This window comes from Emydura macquarii, unplaced genomic scaffold (assembly GCF_026122565.2).
Source record: "Emydura macquarii macquarii isolate MOO-44397 ecotype Brisbane River unplaced genomic scaffold, CSIRO-AGI_Emac_v2 contig_2432, whole genome shotgun sequence".
In the NCBI taxonomy this organism is placed as follows: Eukaryota; Metazoa; Chordata; order Testudines; family Chelidae; genus Emydura; species Emydura macquarii.
This window is the reverse complement of record NW_027132569.1, coordinates 1,436,177-1,455,163: the sequence shown is the minus strand read 5'-3', so window position 1 is coordinate 1,455,163 and position 18,987 is coordinate 1,436,177. Positions and strand designations below refer to the sequence as shown.

General features: G+C 37.3%; 1 protein-coding gene across 7 annotated transcripts in view; it reads right to left on the bottom strand.

Moving 5' to 3' along the window:
* The window catches only part of BBS9 (Bardet-Biedl syndrome 9), a 417,433-nt gene that overhangs the window by 350,394 nt on the left and 48,052 nt on the right, over positions 1–18,987 (bottom strand). For all 7 annotated transcript variants that reach the window (XM_067562493.1, XM_067562496.1, XM_067562494.1 and 4 more), the window contains 4 exons: positions 18,341–18,515; positions 12,193–12,277; positions 9,209–9,389; positions 7,852–7,981 (listed from right to left, as the gene is read on the bottom strand). In XM_067562493.1, the coding sequence (XP_067418594.1) occupies positions 7,852–7,981; positions 9,209–9,389; positions 12,193–12,277; positions 18,341–18,515 (571 nt within the window). The remainder of the gene's footprint in view (positions 1–7,851; positions 7,982–9,208; positions 9,390–12,192; positions 12,278–18,340; positions 18,516–18,987) is intronic.

Sequence of the window (18,987 nt, the reverse complement as noted above, 5' to 3'; positions counted from 1 at the left end):
ACAAATTCTTGTTGTTAATCCCTAAATGCATGACCTTGCACTATTAAATTTCATCCCATTTCTATTACTCCAGTTTACAAGGTTGTCCGCAGTTCATCTCCACTCACTTTGATCACCTTGTTGACATCACTGGAGTTACTGCTGAGTTACACCAGTGAAAGTGAAAATCATTCATTCTGGATTATAGATACTGCAAACCATGTATCCAGAATGTCCCCAGAAAAGTTCCTCACTATCACTATTGCACCACTTTAACTGTAGCTGGGTAAAGTATTTGATAAAATGAAGGATAAAGATCAGAAGAATGGAGAGATAAAAGAGCTACCTAATATGAAGGAATGGGAGAAATAAAATGAGGCTCCCACTCAAAACAACCTGTTCATCTGAGACACACTCTGAAGTTAGAGCCCTTGGCAGGATTTTCAGAGGACACATAACAGAGTTAAGTGCCAACTGTCAGTGAAATTTAATGGATCTGGGTACCTAATGCCTTTAGGCCCCTTTGAAAATCCCACTCTTTATGAGAAGTCCTTGATCAAGGTTCTAATAAAGGAAGGAAATAAATGCTTTCATGGATAAGACTTCCCCATCTTGTTCCATGAAGACAGTCTTAAAAGAAAAATCATTTGTTCACACACAATGGGGTTATTTTAAGGATACTTATATTGTGTATCTAAGGTGAAATGCACTTCTGTGAGGAGGCCAGCACAAGGCATAGACAATACTTGAGTAGCACTGAAGTGGTGCATAGGTTTTTTCACTGCATTTGTGCAGAGAGGTGAATTTCACCCCTTTTGACTAGTCTGCTTTTACATGACAGCTTTTGAACAATGATTTCAGGAGAATGCCAGCAGCATGGCCACCTAAAGAGACACATGGGTTGTGCCTGACAGAACAAAAAAGGGAGAGATGGAAGATGACAATGTCAAGTAGCATGGCAAGGGTAGAGGTCAAGCTAAGAATAAAAGTTCATGACCAATTAAATGGGCCAAATTCAGCCCTCACTTTTTATACATGAAAGCCCAGTGAATGGGGAAGAGAGAGATTTCAGAGGGGCAAGATCCGAATTTGGCCAAAATGTCACTACCTGGAATGCCTGCAGGACTCTCCAACTTGCAGTTCTATTATCATATTCTCTTCAGTTCAACATGGAACTTGATACATTAACCACAAGAGGAGTAACAGTAACATTTTCAGGTACCATATGATTTTTTCACCTTTTGGTGCCAGCAACAACATTATCCACTTTTTAAATAATGATAAAATGAATTAAAACTAGTTGCCTATAAAGATACCATACTGAGGTGCCAAATCAGGTGTGAAGTATTTTGTGGTAGAGCACCTGCAGGCACCCTGAGCCTTTAAACTTTGCAGTTCACTCATCACGGTCAAAGATCATTCAATGACAGATGAAAAAAGAAGAGAATCTTTTCAAGTGACAGAAGAAAAAAATGATGGGGATTGATATCCCTTTATGCTGTCAATTGGAAAAAATCCTGCCATGTTTGGGTCATGGGATAAATTACTACTGCCATCTGCTGGTGATCATAATATTATACTACATTACAAAATATTTTCACGCTACTGCCTGGAACCAAAGACTGCCAAATAAAGCAACTAGTAAATATAAAATGCCTTCTGTTTCAAATTAAATGAGTGACAGGATTTTTTGTTTGTTTAAACAATATCAATATAATAGTTTGACTATCTATATGTAATGAAATTCTAGCAATACAGTATATATACATTTTTAATAATATTTTCCATTGATTCTTAAGTTATGGAACAACAGACTGGAATGACACTGGCAGGTCACACAAGTGATGTTAAGCCAATATTACAAATTTAAGATAATTTTTCAATACAACTCCCTTAATTAACAATATGTTAAGTTTAAACAGTAAACTTAAAAAAACCAAATGTAATAAATATTTTGATGAAAGAAAGAAATCATCTAAATTGACAAATGACTACTCATTTTTCCTCTGCTTTAAAACTCATATCAAATGAAATAAGTCATCTTGTTAGAAAAAGAATGCATTATATCAATACAGCGAGAGTCCTGTGGCACCTTCAAGACTAACAAATGTATTTGGGCATAAGCTTTCTGCCCATTCTGCTCACGAAAGCTTATGCCCAAATAAATTTGTTAGTCTTGAAGGTGCCACAGGACTCTTTCTGTTTTGCTAAAAACAGACTAACATGGCTACCCCTCTGCAACTCATTATAACAATGTTACTTATGCCACTGTAGTTAATTTACATCATGTCTTTAACCTCTCCTGAAAATGCAGAATTTTAATTCAGCCAAATACATTACTTCCAGAAGGAACTTGGCATACCAGCTTCCAAGTATTTCAGAAAGACAACTGTTTATCATTTATGAGCTGAAAAGTACAAAGAATGTTCTTCTAGTTTACTTACAATAAAGATGTGCAGTTGATTAGTCCTTCAAGTGGATAAATCTAGGGCCCAGCTATAACCCATCTGTGCTCCAATGTACAATCACTTCCAGCACACAGGAAGTAACAGAGTCTACAGAGACTCTCTAGAAGGTGGGAGATGGCTGCATAGCTATGCTGCCACGGTGGAGAACCTGGAGTGCCAGGTACAAATCTAGCATACTTTATTCTCACTCAGGCGCAGGAAAGACAGAGATTTTGACTACCCAACTCACAATCGCCCTCCTCCCGGGCAGCTCCATTACTCTGAGTAGCTTGTTAATTAACAATCTAGCTCTTAATTGACACTTTTAGAATGAAAAAAAATACAGTATGCAGTTTCTTATATTAAAGGTTACTGTGTATTCAGATTAAAAAGTTAGATATGTTTTAAGATTTTAACACAAACTGACAAAGTAGCAAAAAGATAGGAAATTCAAAGGGATTTATAACACTAAGTTTTAAACTGTTATTTCTTTTTTGTTTCTTTGTCAATATGAGGTAAGGCCTAAAGTCTCAATCTTACAAAAAGTTATGAAGACGTTGAGTGAACATTTAAAAGTCAAAGTTCTGAAATATAAATTCATTCACTCATACCTCATCATCATATTTCAGCTTATCACTCATTGCTTGGGAACCCAGTAACTAACAGGGTTAGTTGCATTAGCAGAAGTAAACGTAGATATGCAGTTTGATAAGAAAGCATGAAGACTTTAAGCAAGAGCAGAGCCCCCAGCCTAACCTCTGAAGAAACAGGACAAAATAAAAGCTATATTGTAGTGTCATCCAGGATAGTGTTGGTGTTATCAGTGAGGAGAGAACAAAGAAGAACTGTGACACACTTAAAGCAAACCTCCCACTACCTCACCTTCTGGTGTTGCTGGGCCTGGAAAAATAATGGCAGAGGTAGCAGGGAGCATGTGTAAACAATCCTATGCTCTGCCTCTGTGGCTAGCCCCACAGCAGCCAGTGTTCCCTCATCTATGCTTCTTCCTCTGCTGCCTGAAGTCTATGATGTAGGGGCCACCAGAAGTCCCCCATTGGCTGCCAGGTGTATTTCAGCTTCCAGAGGAGTCCCCTAGTGGCACCATGTGGTAATGCACCTTATAGCAGATCAGTCACAGTATGCAGTACTTCATTAGTGTGTCCCATTAGCCCCTAATGATCAGCTTCCTCCAAAAAAATATCTTCCATTTGTTGTCTTTCTAGTCACCTTCAACTTCTACAATTCAGCTATTACCATCTCCACTACACGCTGGATGAGATTGAAATGCCCCTAGCATTTTTGTTGTCAGGAATCCACAAGAGATTTAAAATATTGGATTGGCAAAACCTGCACAATGTTTGAGAGGTTTGGATTATAATAAAAAACCTCATTTAACTGATAACAGATTAGCTCTTTAGTATTAAGCAATACCATGAGCAAAACTAAACAACTAGCTATAAATAGGCCAGGAAAAAAGACATATTGATTCACAAAGAGCAACCATGACAAAAACACTATTAAGACAGTACATTTTACCATAAAAGAGATTCTTAATGAGCCATAGATATTTATTAGAAACATTATAAAATAATTACACTTCAGAAAAACAGCTGTGAGCTTCGACGTGATGTAAGATAAAAAGAAAAACAATTATATATTTTACAAATAAAGATATAATCAATGACGAGTGCACTTACTTTCCAATTACATCCTAGGCCCCAATCCTGCAAAGACCCTTAGTATTGCCTATGACAGCTTGCCCAATACCACTTTGTACCGTCACCAGTCTGTTCAAAGTGGACCCAATCATTGGGTCCCTTGTGCATCCAGGTCATCTGGGTCTGAGGAGAGTCTAGTTCCTGTTTCTAGCTCTGTATGTATAGGGCACAGTCCCAGGCTCATAATTCTTGTTTAACACCCTTCCCTGGGTTGTGCGGAAGTGCCACCTAGCCATCCTAAACTCACTACCAGAGACCTTCCAAGCTTCTCCCATCACTTACAAACAGTACGCCAGAGCTCCACCTAGGCTGTGGGTTCTCTGGGATTCTAGTTCAATGCTTTTGGGGCCAGCATGGCAGAAAAGAAAGGAACACAGGTTTAGCCAAAGAATTCCTTAACCACAGAAACAAATTAATCAGGAGAGTTGGGAATAATGGCATGCTCTTCTTTACATACTGCAAGTGGTCCCATTCAAGTCTTCCAGCTCTCTAGAAAGTCCTCAGATGAGAGAATTCAGTGTGTAAAGTTAGGACATATGTAATTTTCTGCAGGCTCAGAGCCCTACTGAGGTAAAGAAATATAATCACACCACATATTTTGTAGCGCTATAAACAATAATCTCTTCAAAGTGGCCTTTTAAAATGGCAATATTTTGTACTGCCATCTCTAGCCAGCGAGGTGGTAATTTAATGATGAAAAATAAAAATCATTTTCTTCTTTCCTAGCAAACATTTCCTTAAAGTGGAATAAGTTGTAAGTGTACAGAAAGCTTTTAAAATTTTTTGTGTTTAACTTCTCAGACCAGGCCACATATTCTTACAGTATACTCAAATTTAAAAATATAGCCATTCAGTTCATACTGTGTGTCATAACTGGCATCACTTCTGTTAGAGCACCATGCAAAAAAAAGGAAAATCTTTCAGCAAAGTATAGACTTTGATTCCTGCAGTTTTCTTTCCATAAAATTGTGTAGTAAGTGTTAAGTTTTGCCATTTTTATATGGTGATGCTTTAGCAGTTGTGGTAGTTGTAGTGATGTCAGTTATAATAAGGAATAACAGATGGGCTGGAGTGGAGAACAAAGTATTTTCTAGCATCTGGATGGCTGTAGAAACTGAATAAGTGGGGCTTTTATTTTTAACTCCACCCACTACTACCCGTTATTTGATTGCATTTTTACATCTTTTCTACTTCCATTCAACTATAATCTTTCTTCATATTTTTCTCATTAACTTCAGTTCCTGTTGCTTTTCTGGTGTTTGTAGACATACAGCTGCGCACAATGCATTCACTGAACCACACAGTCCACTATATTTTTGCAGTAGAGAACAAGTCAGAACTTTAACTTTGAATCTGAACCACATTTACATTTTCTCATTCATAAATTAATCACACATTTTAATTTTCTTTTAAAAAATTATTGGAAGCTGAAACTCCATAAAATCCAGCATATTTGATTTTTTAACTGATGGTTAAACTTCATAGTTTTGAACTATAGTATTTTGATTAAAAATTTCCATAAAAACATGCTAGTCAAATTGCTAGGCTACAATTCAGTTTCAAACTCAGACCTCAATCCTGCAGATGCCTACACCTCAATTCAGCAAAGAATTTAAGTACGTGCTTTGTTGAACTGGTGCTTTAAGCACATGCATAATTTTACTCAAATGAGCAGCTCCATTAACTTATGTATGTGCCTAAATGTTTGCAGTGTCAGGCCCAAATTATAGTCATATGTATGAGATAAGGCCTGGGTCTGTGCGGCTACTGAACAGTCTAAAAAGAAGTACACGTTTTACTTGTTCTAAGTAAAAAATACAAGAATAAATGACTACAGGAATTACTAGACAGTTTTGTTATGTAGTGCTAGGAATAAGGTGTAAGGGCAGTAATGGGAGCAGCAAAGGTGCCAACTGCTTCCACCTCAAAGGGCACCCAATCAATCTGTTGCCCCTGTTGAGCAGTCAGAATTACTAATAATCTATGGCTTGCTAAGGGTCCATCAAGCGTCTAGTCAGTTTGAGAACAGCTCCAAAGCAACCAAAGTCAACTCTCATTTGGACCACTTCCTGCTTCCACTCAAGGAAAAGATCTGGCAACAGATAATACCATTGTGTATCCTTAGATGTCCATGCTTCAGTTAAATCCTTTACCCAATAAAGATCTTGGGGTCAAAAAATCTGGTACAGATCTTATGCTGCTTCTGGAAGTGGAATCAAAGTGCATATGCCCCCAACTTCTATCCCTGCCTGAACTTATGTCCATATGTGCATATTCTCATATCTATGTATAAATGGGCGCATGTGACTGTTGCTGTATACTTTCCTCTTCTCTCCATAAAAACAATACCAAGAAAGATGACAGGCATGGAAATTTTGAATATAGGAAATTGCAAAATTATAAAATATTGAGATGAAGGTGTACTTGGCAAGACAACCTGGGAAAAATTATTGGGTCCTCAAATATTCACTAAACTAAAATTCACTAAATATTCACTAAAAGCAAAATCTTGAGGGTTCAAAATCCATGAAATAGACCCAAAAATTAGCAAAAAAAGTGAAAAAAATTGCACTAATTTCTTCCAACCACAATTAAAACAAACATTTGGATAAAATGTATATGCACATAAATAACTGTCTATGCTGTATTCTGGTTTCAAAATGTTAACCTAATTTCCTGTCATAAAAATAAATGTTTAAGGGCTTTGTGTATTTCTTATCAGATTGAGATTTTCATCCCAGACTTCAAAAGTTTCAGACACAAACTACTCTGGCATATGCTGTATTATTGCCTTACTTTTTTGTTTTACATTGAATGGTCCAGTAGGATACTTAGTGATCTTTTTACACCTAGGACTCACCAGATGAAAAAGATCACAATTTGTACTCATGTTGACCCAAATAAGTTAATTTTGTAATTTTCATTTATTCGAAAATCATTAGATAACCATTGGAAGAAAACAAAAAGCTTCTGTAGTCCTCCTCACAGACCCCCAGTCTTAATGTATTTTAATCTTAATGACAAAACTAGTTAGTCAGACTTTGCATTTTCCTTGATTGTGAGCCTCTGCACTCGTAAAAAACAAGTAAAGAAATATGGCTACTCAACAATCTTGTCTAATTTTCTTGCATTGTGCTTGCTGTGTGTCTGTGACAAGGAACGAATACACACAATAGTGTCTCCGTTTTTTTCCTTGCTGTGGATGCAAGTTTGAAGAATTTAAACAGACTACTAACTTCAAAACTAGCTTTAGAGTACAATAATCTGTTTCAACAAGAGCCTCTGGAATTTGGCTGCAATTAGACTGGTAATGATGAACAAATTCCCATATAGATTTCCTATTTTCTTGTCTCAGAGAAGATCTTCTTAGACTGAAGTGCTCTCTTGAAATTGTTGACCTATCTTTCATTCTTTCATAGAAGAAGCTATTTTGTCAGACACATAGAGGCCAAGTTTTGCCTTTACTTACACCAGTGTAAATCCAAAGTAATACTAATACTTTAATGGAATTATTCCAAATGTATCAGAGTAACAGCATAAATTGGTCCAGTGAATATACCATACAACATACCCAAAACTATATGTTTTCCTTTTATAAGCTACCTTTTTTGTTAAATACTATAGAATTGCTTACTAGCATTTGTAGATGTGTATATTTCTTTGCTGAAACAAATCTGAAAAAATGAAATTTTTACAAAGTTACTTACTGTAAATTGCCCACTTTGACTGCTACAGGAATATGGGGAAGCTGAGTGGCCCACTTCAATGTCACATCCTGATAAACATGCAACATGTTATTATGGTTTCCAACCAGAGTATTTATTGTTCCTTCAGACACTGTGGAAGATATAAAAACAGTTTTAAGACAACAGATGTTTTCATGAGCAAGTGTTTTCCTTTGATGTTCACACCATTTTGCTTTTTTTTTTTTTTTTTTTTTTTTGGAAGCCACTATTGCATATTTGTGAATATATTTTTCCTTTTTATTTATAGAATATTAAGCAGTCAAAAATCAAGAAAGTTACATGGACAATAACTAAAAATATATGCGATTAATCATGAATACCAATTACAGTTACATCAGTGTGTGAATTCTAAAAAAAGAAGTGCTGGACACATTTCTGGTACTTACAAAACTATCACTCATAAATATTAGTACCAGATGTTCCAGAATACCCCCAAAAAGGGCCAGAATACAAACTGAGGCCTGCATTACACCTATTTCACATACCATACTACTAGCCTCTCATGGCAAGTAATTTGACATAAGTAAAATATCATATATTTGTCATCATGGCCATGAGTACGCTGGGGTAGACATGTGGCACAACATATACTCATTGGTTAAGTAATTTTAATAACAAATTGACTATCACATGTTTAAACAAGAAATTACAGAAAGTAAAATAAAGATGATTGTGAGTGTTTGCAAAGTTTAAATTAACTAATTTAATATAAGATGTTAAATTTTTTTCTGTACTATTCTGGTACCAAAATGGAACTAAAGATTGACCTCCTGAGGTTCCTTCCAATCTTAATATTCTATGATTCTATAATACATTATTAATTCTGGTCCTTATCAATTTGTCAGGCAAGCTTTATACCAATCAACCACAAAATCAGAACACCTCATAAGCATTTATCCTTACACCACCTCTCACCTTCTTGCATTCTTGCTGCATCTGAAGCCCTGAAAAATTAATTGCTCTCAGCTGCCCTGAGACACCATGTCATGTGCTCGAATACCTTAACCTTGGTAAACTTTACCTCTCTTCTACCCCCACTTTAGGTATCTCATACTTGAATCCAGGCAGAATTTTGTTCTTTATATTTATCCATAAGTGACTTACAAGAAAAAGTAACAAGTAGAACCCATATTTTACTCTGTTCTCTGAAAAAGTATCCACTTCAGTTACAAAATGTAAGGTACAATTTGAATTCTACATAAGCTTTATATTAATCCACAATATATTCAAAAAAATGTATCTTCCTAGTGAAAAAAATTCTTAGTTTTAAGTACAACTATGTCAAAGATTCCAAGCTGAAATTTTTTGTTTTACAAACCTGTACAATAAGGAAGGAAACAACTTGGACTGAAATCAAGTTTTTTCATGAATCGAATTTGCCCATTATCCTTAAGGCAGAAGAAATTTCTCTCACCAAGCACAAAAACAGAGGAAGTCTGATTAAAGGACACAACGCATATATCGAGTGCTTGCTCTCCAATGTTTAAAACCCAATCCATCTTCAAAAAAGAAAACATAATTAAAGATCAGTTAACAGCATAATAAAAGGCTTTAGAAGAAGGTTCAGTCTACATCAAACTAAATGAACTTTCAGCAATGGAAATGAAAAGATAAAATCAGTTGAGGGGGTAGGGAGATGTAAAATGTTCTATATTTTAGATGCATATTATTTTCAGGGATGTTGTGATTTTCCTGATTCCAAAAAAGAAAACACTGTTGGGGGGATAGAAAGAAATCAGCCCACAAACATTTTATGAACTGAACCATAAACACATGCTATACAATTCATTCTGTAATCATATTTAATCTTCAAAAATGAAAATGCACACATTGTTTAAAATAAAAAAGCTTTGAAATCTGGATATATAACAAACCCCCTCCTTTGCTCCCTCATCCACCCCATTCTATTAACTAGTTAAAGTCTACCACCCCCTTTGTGTCTGCCCTTAGGTACTGATACGTTTCATCAATTTGTTTGTCAGCTCCTATGCAGAGTTATAAACAAACCAATCCAAATGTGTTACACAAACACTTGACTGATGTCAAACTGGTTTAACAGGACTGCTGGGCTCTAAAACTGATAAAATTCTCAGTTCAACTGTTCTTTGGTTCTGTTGTTTTGAATCACAATTTTCTACTGTTGTGATTAAAAAACTGAGAAATAACCTCCTCCACAAACATACTGGTAGAGTTGAGGTAAAAACCTGCATCTTCCATTTTAAAATGCTAAAAATGAATAAAAAAATCAGGATTATGTTTCATCATCCACTTTTCAGTAAATTCTTCCTGTTCTGGGATCAACTGATATCCATCATATTACCTAGATAACAGAAAGATTCCATAATGTGTCTGAATTTTTTCTTTTTGTCCTGTGCAGCCAGTTCTTGGTTGTTAATTTGATGGATTCAGATTTCCAGTAAGACTCCAATGCTAGAATGATCAGAAATTCCTCCCTATACATCCTTCAGTTCCTTTTATAAGTTTAGGTGTCTAGTTTCATTTACAGTCCTGCATTGGTAAAATGTGTTTGTATGACTCTGCGTTCAACACAAATTTCAACATGCCTATTTAGAGGGATCAAAGATAAATTCATAATCTTTCTGAAAGTTCTATCAAGTGCTATCAGGAAGCTGTGGCACCAAACCTCCTTTTTCAGTCAAGTAACACAAAGATTGATAAAAACAATGAGAGTTCTGTAGCACTTTAAAAACTAACAAATTTCATTTCTGCAGGCACGAAAGCTCATGCCTGCAGAAATTAAATTTGTTAGTTTTTAAAGTGCTACAGAACTCACGCTGTTTTTGCTGTATACAGACTAACACGGCTACCCCTCCGGAACTTTTCAACAAAGGTTGATGTTGGTTACAGAAGAATTTTTGAACACTCACAGTGCAGTTTAGGGCTTTTGTCTACACTCACCCCCATTTCAACAATCCGTGTAGTTGTACTCCAAGCCTACAAAAGAACATGCAGGATTTGCACTGATATAGTTAGTTAATGCTTAGTATTGTTTGTTCTTAATTTAAGGGTGCAAATCCCTCATGTCTTTGTCGAGGACACCACCACCTATTGCTGACCACCAATTGCTGAATTGAGGTTAACCCTGAGTGTAGACGAGGTCCGCAATTGTGTTAGGCATTAGTCCTTTCTCAACATGATTTAGACAGAGTTCTGGACACCCATCCATCAGAAATTTAGGATAAGTGAACATGGGCCGTTCTCTTTGCTTTCTGTCCTATTTTTGTTGTCTTAGACAAAAAAGATCTTCTTGTACTTTTCTCTGAATTCTTGGATGACATCTTTCGCAATCTGGACATAATATTCTTTCATTTTCTTTTCACAGACAGAATCAATTTCATTAGCTATGCATTTTTTCCCCCTGTGTGGGTATTTGTACATATTATCAGCTGTTATCATTTATGGTAAAGTATACTGCAATCCACTCTAAGTGGGGTTACATTTGAAGACTGTTCTTTGATGCTACACATACTATAGAATACAATCATCACCTGGCTTAGTAGCGTTAGTCAAAGGGAACATACAGACTTGTTACCCAAGAGCTGCATGGGTTCTCTACTTGCTTCCATGTGTAATTCAAGGTGTTAACTTTGATTTATACAGTACGAAAAGGGTTGAGTTCTGACTCTTTCAGAGATCACCTCTCTCCCCACGCGCCGCAATGGAAGATGAAGACAGCTGGACTACTTAGAATAGCATTTTCTGAAGTATTTTAAATAATCAAGCAATTGTCAGTGCAGTACCACTGTGGCTGAAATTCCTTTCTGGCATTGGCCCAAAACAGCCTGAGTATATTAGCCTTAGGACCTGATGTAAGAGACATTAATTTCCCAGGTTTTTCACTACAACGGTGGTTCCAGTGGGTGGTTGTGCTGGCTATTTGAGGAAATATTGTTTCCCCATACAAATAGTGTTCTATTTAACAACACACAAGCCCCCAACTGTAACTAGATACATTTTAGAAATCAAACAAACTAGTCATAAAAAGATTTAAAATTTAAGCAAAATTTCATTTACCCATATTTCAACACATTCCATCTTAATAGATGGAATTAACTCTTTCTTTTATGTTAATTTCTCCTTTCTTAAAACAGAGAGTTCAGTGAATATTTAGGTCCCAATCCAAATCACAATAAAATCTACTTAAGTCTTTTCATTGGCTTTAATGGAAGCTAGCTCTGACCCATACTGACAAGACAATATTTCAATTTGCCAGCTAGTCTTCCCTCCTTTTAATACCTATGCACTGCATGGTATAGTTTATGTAAAATAAACAGGTCTTACAACAAGCCTTTTTCCAGAACTCAGTTTTTGCTGCTCTGTCTCCTGTCTTTCATCAGCGTCTGTTGCAAAGGCCAGCACTTGGTACCTGTTATAAAAAGTACAGATAGTATCTCTTTCCATTTTATCAGTTTTACATCACATTTTTAAAAATCTTGAACTATAAAGGTTATGGGCAAAAGGAGAATCCAATAATGCTGTCAGAAAACTTACTGTACAATGTATCCATTCATATCAAAATTCTTACAGAGCATATGCACTGAAGTATAGTATCTAGATAATGGATTCAAAAGTAGTATTAAAACATGCTGTCAGATTCAGATTTTTTACCTTCAGGAGAGATCCTTATCTGGTAGTTGCGGAAGATTTCAATTTTTTAACTTTATATTAACTTTTTCCCACAAAAAAAGTTCACAGATATTTTATTTGTTTAAATTAAATGTTAGAGGTGGATGTTATAAACAAGACAGAGGCAAGATGCAATTTATTACAGGACTGTGCAAACAGGACCTTAGCTCAGTGAGAAAACGTATAAACTTTCCTCATTTCAGATCATCTCTAATTTAAAAAAAACAAACAAAAAAAACCTAAAGCTGAGATAGAGTATAATATTAGTGGGAGAACATTTGCCTACCTTAGAGACATGTTTGAGAGGTGAATGGTTCTACTCTGAAACGTGCCTCTGTAAAAATGACACTGGAAAGGTTGTATAGGTATATTTTTCCTTTATAAAACAATGCTTAGATTACAAGTAAAAAGATCTTTTGTTTCATTTTATAACAGCCAGCCCATCAAACTGAGTCAAGCTGGCTTCTTTCTTCTGACTCATTCATTATCAACAGTAATAAAAGTTATGCAGGCCTATATCTGCCCTCAGTCCAAAGACGATGAATTTTTCTGTGTGTCCATACTTATAGCTTCTTCTCCCAGAAAACAAGCTGACATGGTCACTACCCACCTGGGCTCTTTCTCTGATGGCGGAGAGAGAGGAATGCATTTAGAGTTTTTGACCTCTGATCATCACACACAATGACCACTTGCCTTCAAATGCTAAGAATTAGCACTTTCCTGTTAAAGTTCTTCATTTGCATTATACAAGAGTTATTTCTCAGTTGATGGGTTATTTAGTTACAGGGGTAAGTACAATGTAAATGTTTTCTATTACATTCTAACAGGATTCAGATAAGTGAAGACAATGCATGCAGCATCCCATTAGTTTTCATGAAGTTTAAACACCAAATGCATTCTTAGAGAGACAAGGTGGGTGAGGTAATATCTTTTATTGGATCAACTTCTGTTGGTGAGAGAGACAAACCTTTGAACCACACAGAGCTTCCCCACCGTGTCTCTCTAATATCCTGGGAACAACACAGCTACAACTACATTCTTATACATTTAATGATCACTTTGATCTATACTAATGCACAAGTGAATCGGCCTGGCTTCCAGCTGTGAGTTTGTCAGTTCTTAGCTGATGCCTAGCCCTTGGCCAGAGCTAGTACTCCATCTGCCAGCGTCATACCTGCTAGCACTCAGCTGCCAGATTATGCATCCCTCTCAGACAGGAAAGGCCAGCAATCCTTAACACTTCTCAGTATTGAGCTAGATTCAAAAGTCAAGAAGCCCAGGATCCCCAATGATAAGACAAAAAAACGTCAACACACTGAATGGGGGAGAGGGAGAGGAAATTACCCAAAGTAAACTCCAATCACTGCCTGAGTCCTTAAATTTTCATTATTTGGGAACATGCATTTTGCTTTCCAGCTGACTTCAGCACCCTAAAGCATACTCAGTCAATATCCACAGTTCCAACATGCAACCCAGAAAATAGAGATCTGATGGCATGGCATTCATTTCTTCTTAGATACAATGAAGCATCACAATAAAGACAGAGGGCTCTCTAACTAGGTCTTCTAATAGTCAGACATCCCTGAGGAATGCTGTTTCTGGGTCTAAATTGCAGAATAAATACTGCACCAAGCACTGATGCAAAAATCAGCAAGTCACAGGCTGTTTACTGTAAAGTATCCAGAAGAATTACACCATTTCCTACATGGTGGCCTGCAGAATAATCTAGAACCAGAGACATATTGCCACTGGCTGAAGCTTTAAAGACAGAGACTATTTGTTTCACAGACTTGAAATCAGTTCCAAGTATTTTGTCTTTCAGATATAACCACAGTTTACCAACTAGTAGCCAGGGCCTCCATTAGAAGAGTAAAACACTCATGTTATGCCATCTTGGTTAAGAAAGGGCTTCGCTCTTCCATAATTACTCGCTCTTCTGTCTGTTAGTTATGGCATTCTGCTGAGATCAGTGCTCCTGACTAAAAATTGTACGCATCCTATTATTCCTGTTACCTCATCTCCTCGGTCCTGTTTGTCTCATTCCCACCTGTTACTTATGAGCTTAAATTGTAATTTTTGGGGGCAGGGCACGTCATTGAGTAAGCCTCTTGTTACCACGCAATATAAAATATTAGTTATTTATTTAACACTGGCTGCATTTCCCAATCTATAAAAGGGAGTTATTGGATGTAGAAGGCTGGAAAGGTGAGAGTTGAGCAACACTCACAGAGGAACTGCACTGCTCTATTTGCATCCTCTCTCTCCAGGTGCCATTTCAAGGCCTTAGCAATATTTGTTAAATGGATGGCAACATCTATTGTTTAAGGAACCTTCATGGTAGCTTATTTTTAATGTTATAGAGATGTGCTACTCCTGAGCTTCACTACGCACTTATTAGGATGCTACATGGCCATTACCATATCAGTCGATGATCTCAGAGCAAAAAGGAGCATACTTCATCTCCGTTTCTCAACAAATTACATTGGCACTGAAGAATACCTGTTTTGTAGTCTATGTATTCATGTGAAAGGGTTCAATTGCTGATTCTCTAGCACTTTATGATGGCAATAAAAAGGATATTGTCAGCTATGATGGGCTTACGCCTGCAAAATATGGCACAATTTCATTTAGAACTGATGTAGTTCTTGAGCACACATGATATCTAGCCTGCAGGCAAGAAGGCACTCTGAATGCTACCATTCACACTATCAGCACATGGCAGGTAGATAGAGTGTTACACTTATGAACAGTATTCATCAGCTATGTATAAATAAAGATCTAATTTTGTTCTGTTGTCTATTCTTAAGGGTAATCCTCTTAGCCTAGTATTCCATATCTAAGCTTGGTCTCAGAAATAGGCATCTAGGAATATGCCCACAACATCTTTGGTAGGGACAGGCTTCAATACTTGGCACTAATTAAAGGCACTCCCACTAATATGCAAACAGATGCAAAAGAGTAGCTAATAATACTGTGTCAATCATGACCATGTACATTTATCTGTATGTTATATCTATATGCCCAGTCTATTGTTGGATCTTATATCACTTAGTTTGTGAGCTCCCCAGGGAAGGGACTCAGCACAATGTGGCTTCTATCTTGAGTGGGGTCTATGGGTCCTACTTGAATATAATTAAAGCAGTAGCATGTATAACTCCCTCCATGGGCAAAAGTCAGGACAGAAATTTGTTGGTATGGTACCATGTTCCTAATGGATTATGGCACAGATGTAGGCAAATTGGTGCCCACAACAACTGCATAGTTAAACCCCAAAGACTTGGTAACCTGTTAATATTTAAACAAATACGAATTAACTCTGGTTAAAAAGCTGAAGTAGAGGCTAGAGGATTTTAACACAAACATCTGTGTGCAGTGAATTCATTTGCACAGAAGTCAGGGTGGAGACTGGCACTTGGCAACCACAGGTTTGTACTGTTAATTGGGGTAATGCTACTAAGATGTTTACTTGGCATGAGCATGTTCGGAAAGCTGAATGGCACAGCTTCAAAGCATTCCTTAACTTTTTGGCAGACTTGAACAAAACATATATATTTTAAAATGTATTACCAGTAGCTATATTGCTAATCAGTCATCTCCACTGAGCAGACCGTTATTGTGAGCTTGGACAAGCAGTGTGGCTCAATGATATACTGCTTAAATTGACTTCTGCCTGGCTCTGATCATTGTCAAATTTCGAAGGGCTTTTGAATAATAGATTCTTTGGTAGTTGTCTAAATAAGGTATGCTGTCACTTATGGGGGTGGGGGGAAATAAAGCTGTACTGAATTGTTACCACTCAAAACTAAATATTGAGAGCTGAAGTACAAGGACCCTTGAGATTCACACAATAGTTGCTTGTTGCTTTCTAAATAGATTCATAGATGCCTACTTCATTCTTAAATAGAACCATGAGGCCAACACATCCGTAAGAAACCCCTTTTATTTAGCCCAGTGATATGTTGCTTGGAAACTTGAATTCATAATAGTAACATCAACTAAGACCAATGAAATTATTACATCTCTTCTGATTCTCACAATTAAGGTTATACACAAACTCTGTTTTCATTTCTTCCTCATTCCCTTTGCTACACAAACCTTCTTCTTAACCTTTACCTTTGTAAACAGTCTCTTCTATTTAAGCCTTCTGTACATAATGGCCCTTGAATTTGTAACTCCCTTCCTCCCCCTAATGATTGACCCTGTCTTCATTCAACTGCATCCTTAACACAGCCTATAACAAAATCAGCGATCATCCTCTGTACATGACCCAACACTAAAAAAGCTATCTTGCTGCACTGATATCCAATATTCTTCTGGTAACCTGGTGTATTATATCTTTAAACCATTCTGTTTAACTGACTGTTAACTCCCTAAGGCAGGACTGGGCCTTCTTCTGTATTTTGTACAGCACCAAGTATATTGACGATACTCAGTGAAACAGCAAAAACATATTGTTTTTCCTCTTTCCCACAACAATCTCCCACTTTCTTCCTTCACCCATCAATTTCACCTACTTTTGACTCATTTAGAAAGAAACTCACTCCAAAGATGACACTGTTCCCCATCAGTCTCTCTCCATACTTTAAGAGGAATGATCTATACCTCAGTACATTCTGATCAAATGTACACTATTCCTAGCTAGGACACATTCAGACCTGACCAGGTTAATGCATGAAAGCTGAATGACTTCACCACACATTAAGCAGTAGGGACCTTTGTTGGGCTTGGCAGAGAAGGTGTGTTGCCCTTTCAAAGGCCACTAGAGAGCCAGTGAGTTACCTCCAACATGGAGATAACCTTATTTCAGGTCAGTGTAGGGACACTGACCCATTCCCCCCGCAGGTGACCAGAAGAGAGGGGGACTATTTATGCCCACATCTGGGCAGTGAAAGCACTCTTCACCTGGACAGGCTAATCAGCACCCACCCTCCCACCCTGGGAGTAATTGAAATACCAGATTTTCATCATGATCTGCTGCAGGCATTACACTAGTCACTCCTTTCTCAGGGGGGCTGGGAAGGAATTTTTCCTTCACCACCAAATAGGCAAAGGCAAGGTGGGTTTTTTTCGCTTTCCCCCACAGTGGGTTGGTGGCTTGAGGGAGCAAAGAACTAAAGGGGGATTAGGCTATGATGATGCAAATCATTATGTAAGCTTGGGGCAGATGTCCAGCACGGATACCCTGTGTGGAATGGATACAGTGATCAGATTAAATCCTTTTCCAATCCATTTTAAGGAGGTATTCTTAAAAGGAATGGAAACTGGAGTGGGGGCAGAGTTGGGGCTCCTATGGACTGGTATGGCAGGGAGTCAACCCTACCCCCAAATGTATTCAACCTTTATAGCCCCATTGACCCTCATTTGAGGGGGGTGAGGGTCAAGAGGTGGCTTGGTTGGGGAACAGGATCGGTAAGGGGGACAGCTGCCAGCAGTCCCCCAGGTACATGTAAATGACTATGGAATTACCTGCACTGTATAGTTTTATCTGCTGGGCACTCCCATACATTTAGGAATAAAATTGCAGCCTAATTAAACCACATCCAGTGTCTCCTGTCCTCCTTCTGGCATGGCCGGACAACAACAATTCAAGTCTGAGTGTCAGCTGACAGCACCAAGAAAGGCATCTGTTCTTTCCTCTTTTAAAAATTAGGTATGTGGTACAACATGAGTAAAAGCAAATACAATATTATAGTTATTTATGCTTTCACAAAAACATGACTATTTTCTCTTTGGTATATTCACACGTTATATGACGGCCGCCCTAAAAGAAACCACAATTTACTTATTTAACATTTACACATACTTGTAGCTCTCAACTTGTTGACAGGAAGAGACTGTAATGAAGGAATCTGTTCGAGAGCTGTAAGTTAACGGACCAGGCAGAAGAAAACCAGGTAGAAATCGGCCAAAAGCATAGCTTTCCTGTTCAAACAACATAAGCATCCCATCCATGGACTGTATGCATATTAAATCTCGACCTAAATGAAAAGGAAACAAAGCACTGTTAATCAGATATTATTATTTTTTAAGGAAAATATACAAGACTGAATTCTCAATTACACTCAATGTAAATGAATACTAATTTACCATATTGGCAGCATAAAGGAGCTTTAAATGTAATTTACTCTCACTTTAAGGCCCCTATATACCATCAGTGACCTCAGAGTAACTGAAAATCAAGCCCATGTTATTTACGGAAATTAATAATGAAGTTACCTACACTCAAGATACACAACATTTAGATATTAAAGAAAAAAACCGCAAAAAACAGTTGTTAACCAACACTAAACAAACACGAGGTAAAATCCTGGCCCCACTGAAGTCAACTGTAAAACTCTCTTTGATTTCAGTGGAGGCAGGATTCCACCCAACATGTTCAAAGTTGAGGCTGACACTCCAATATTACCATTATTTATATGGGGTTAGTGTTGAAAGGTTCAATCAGAGACC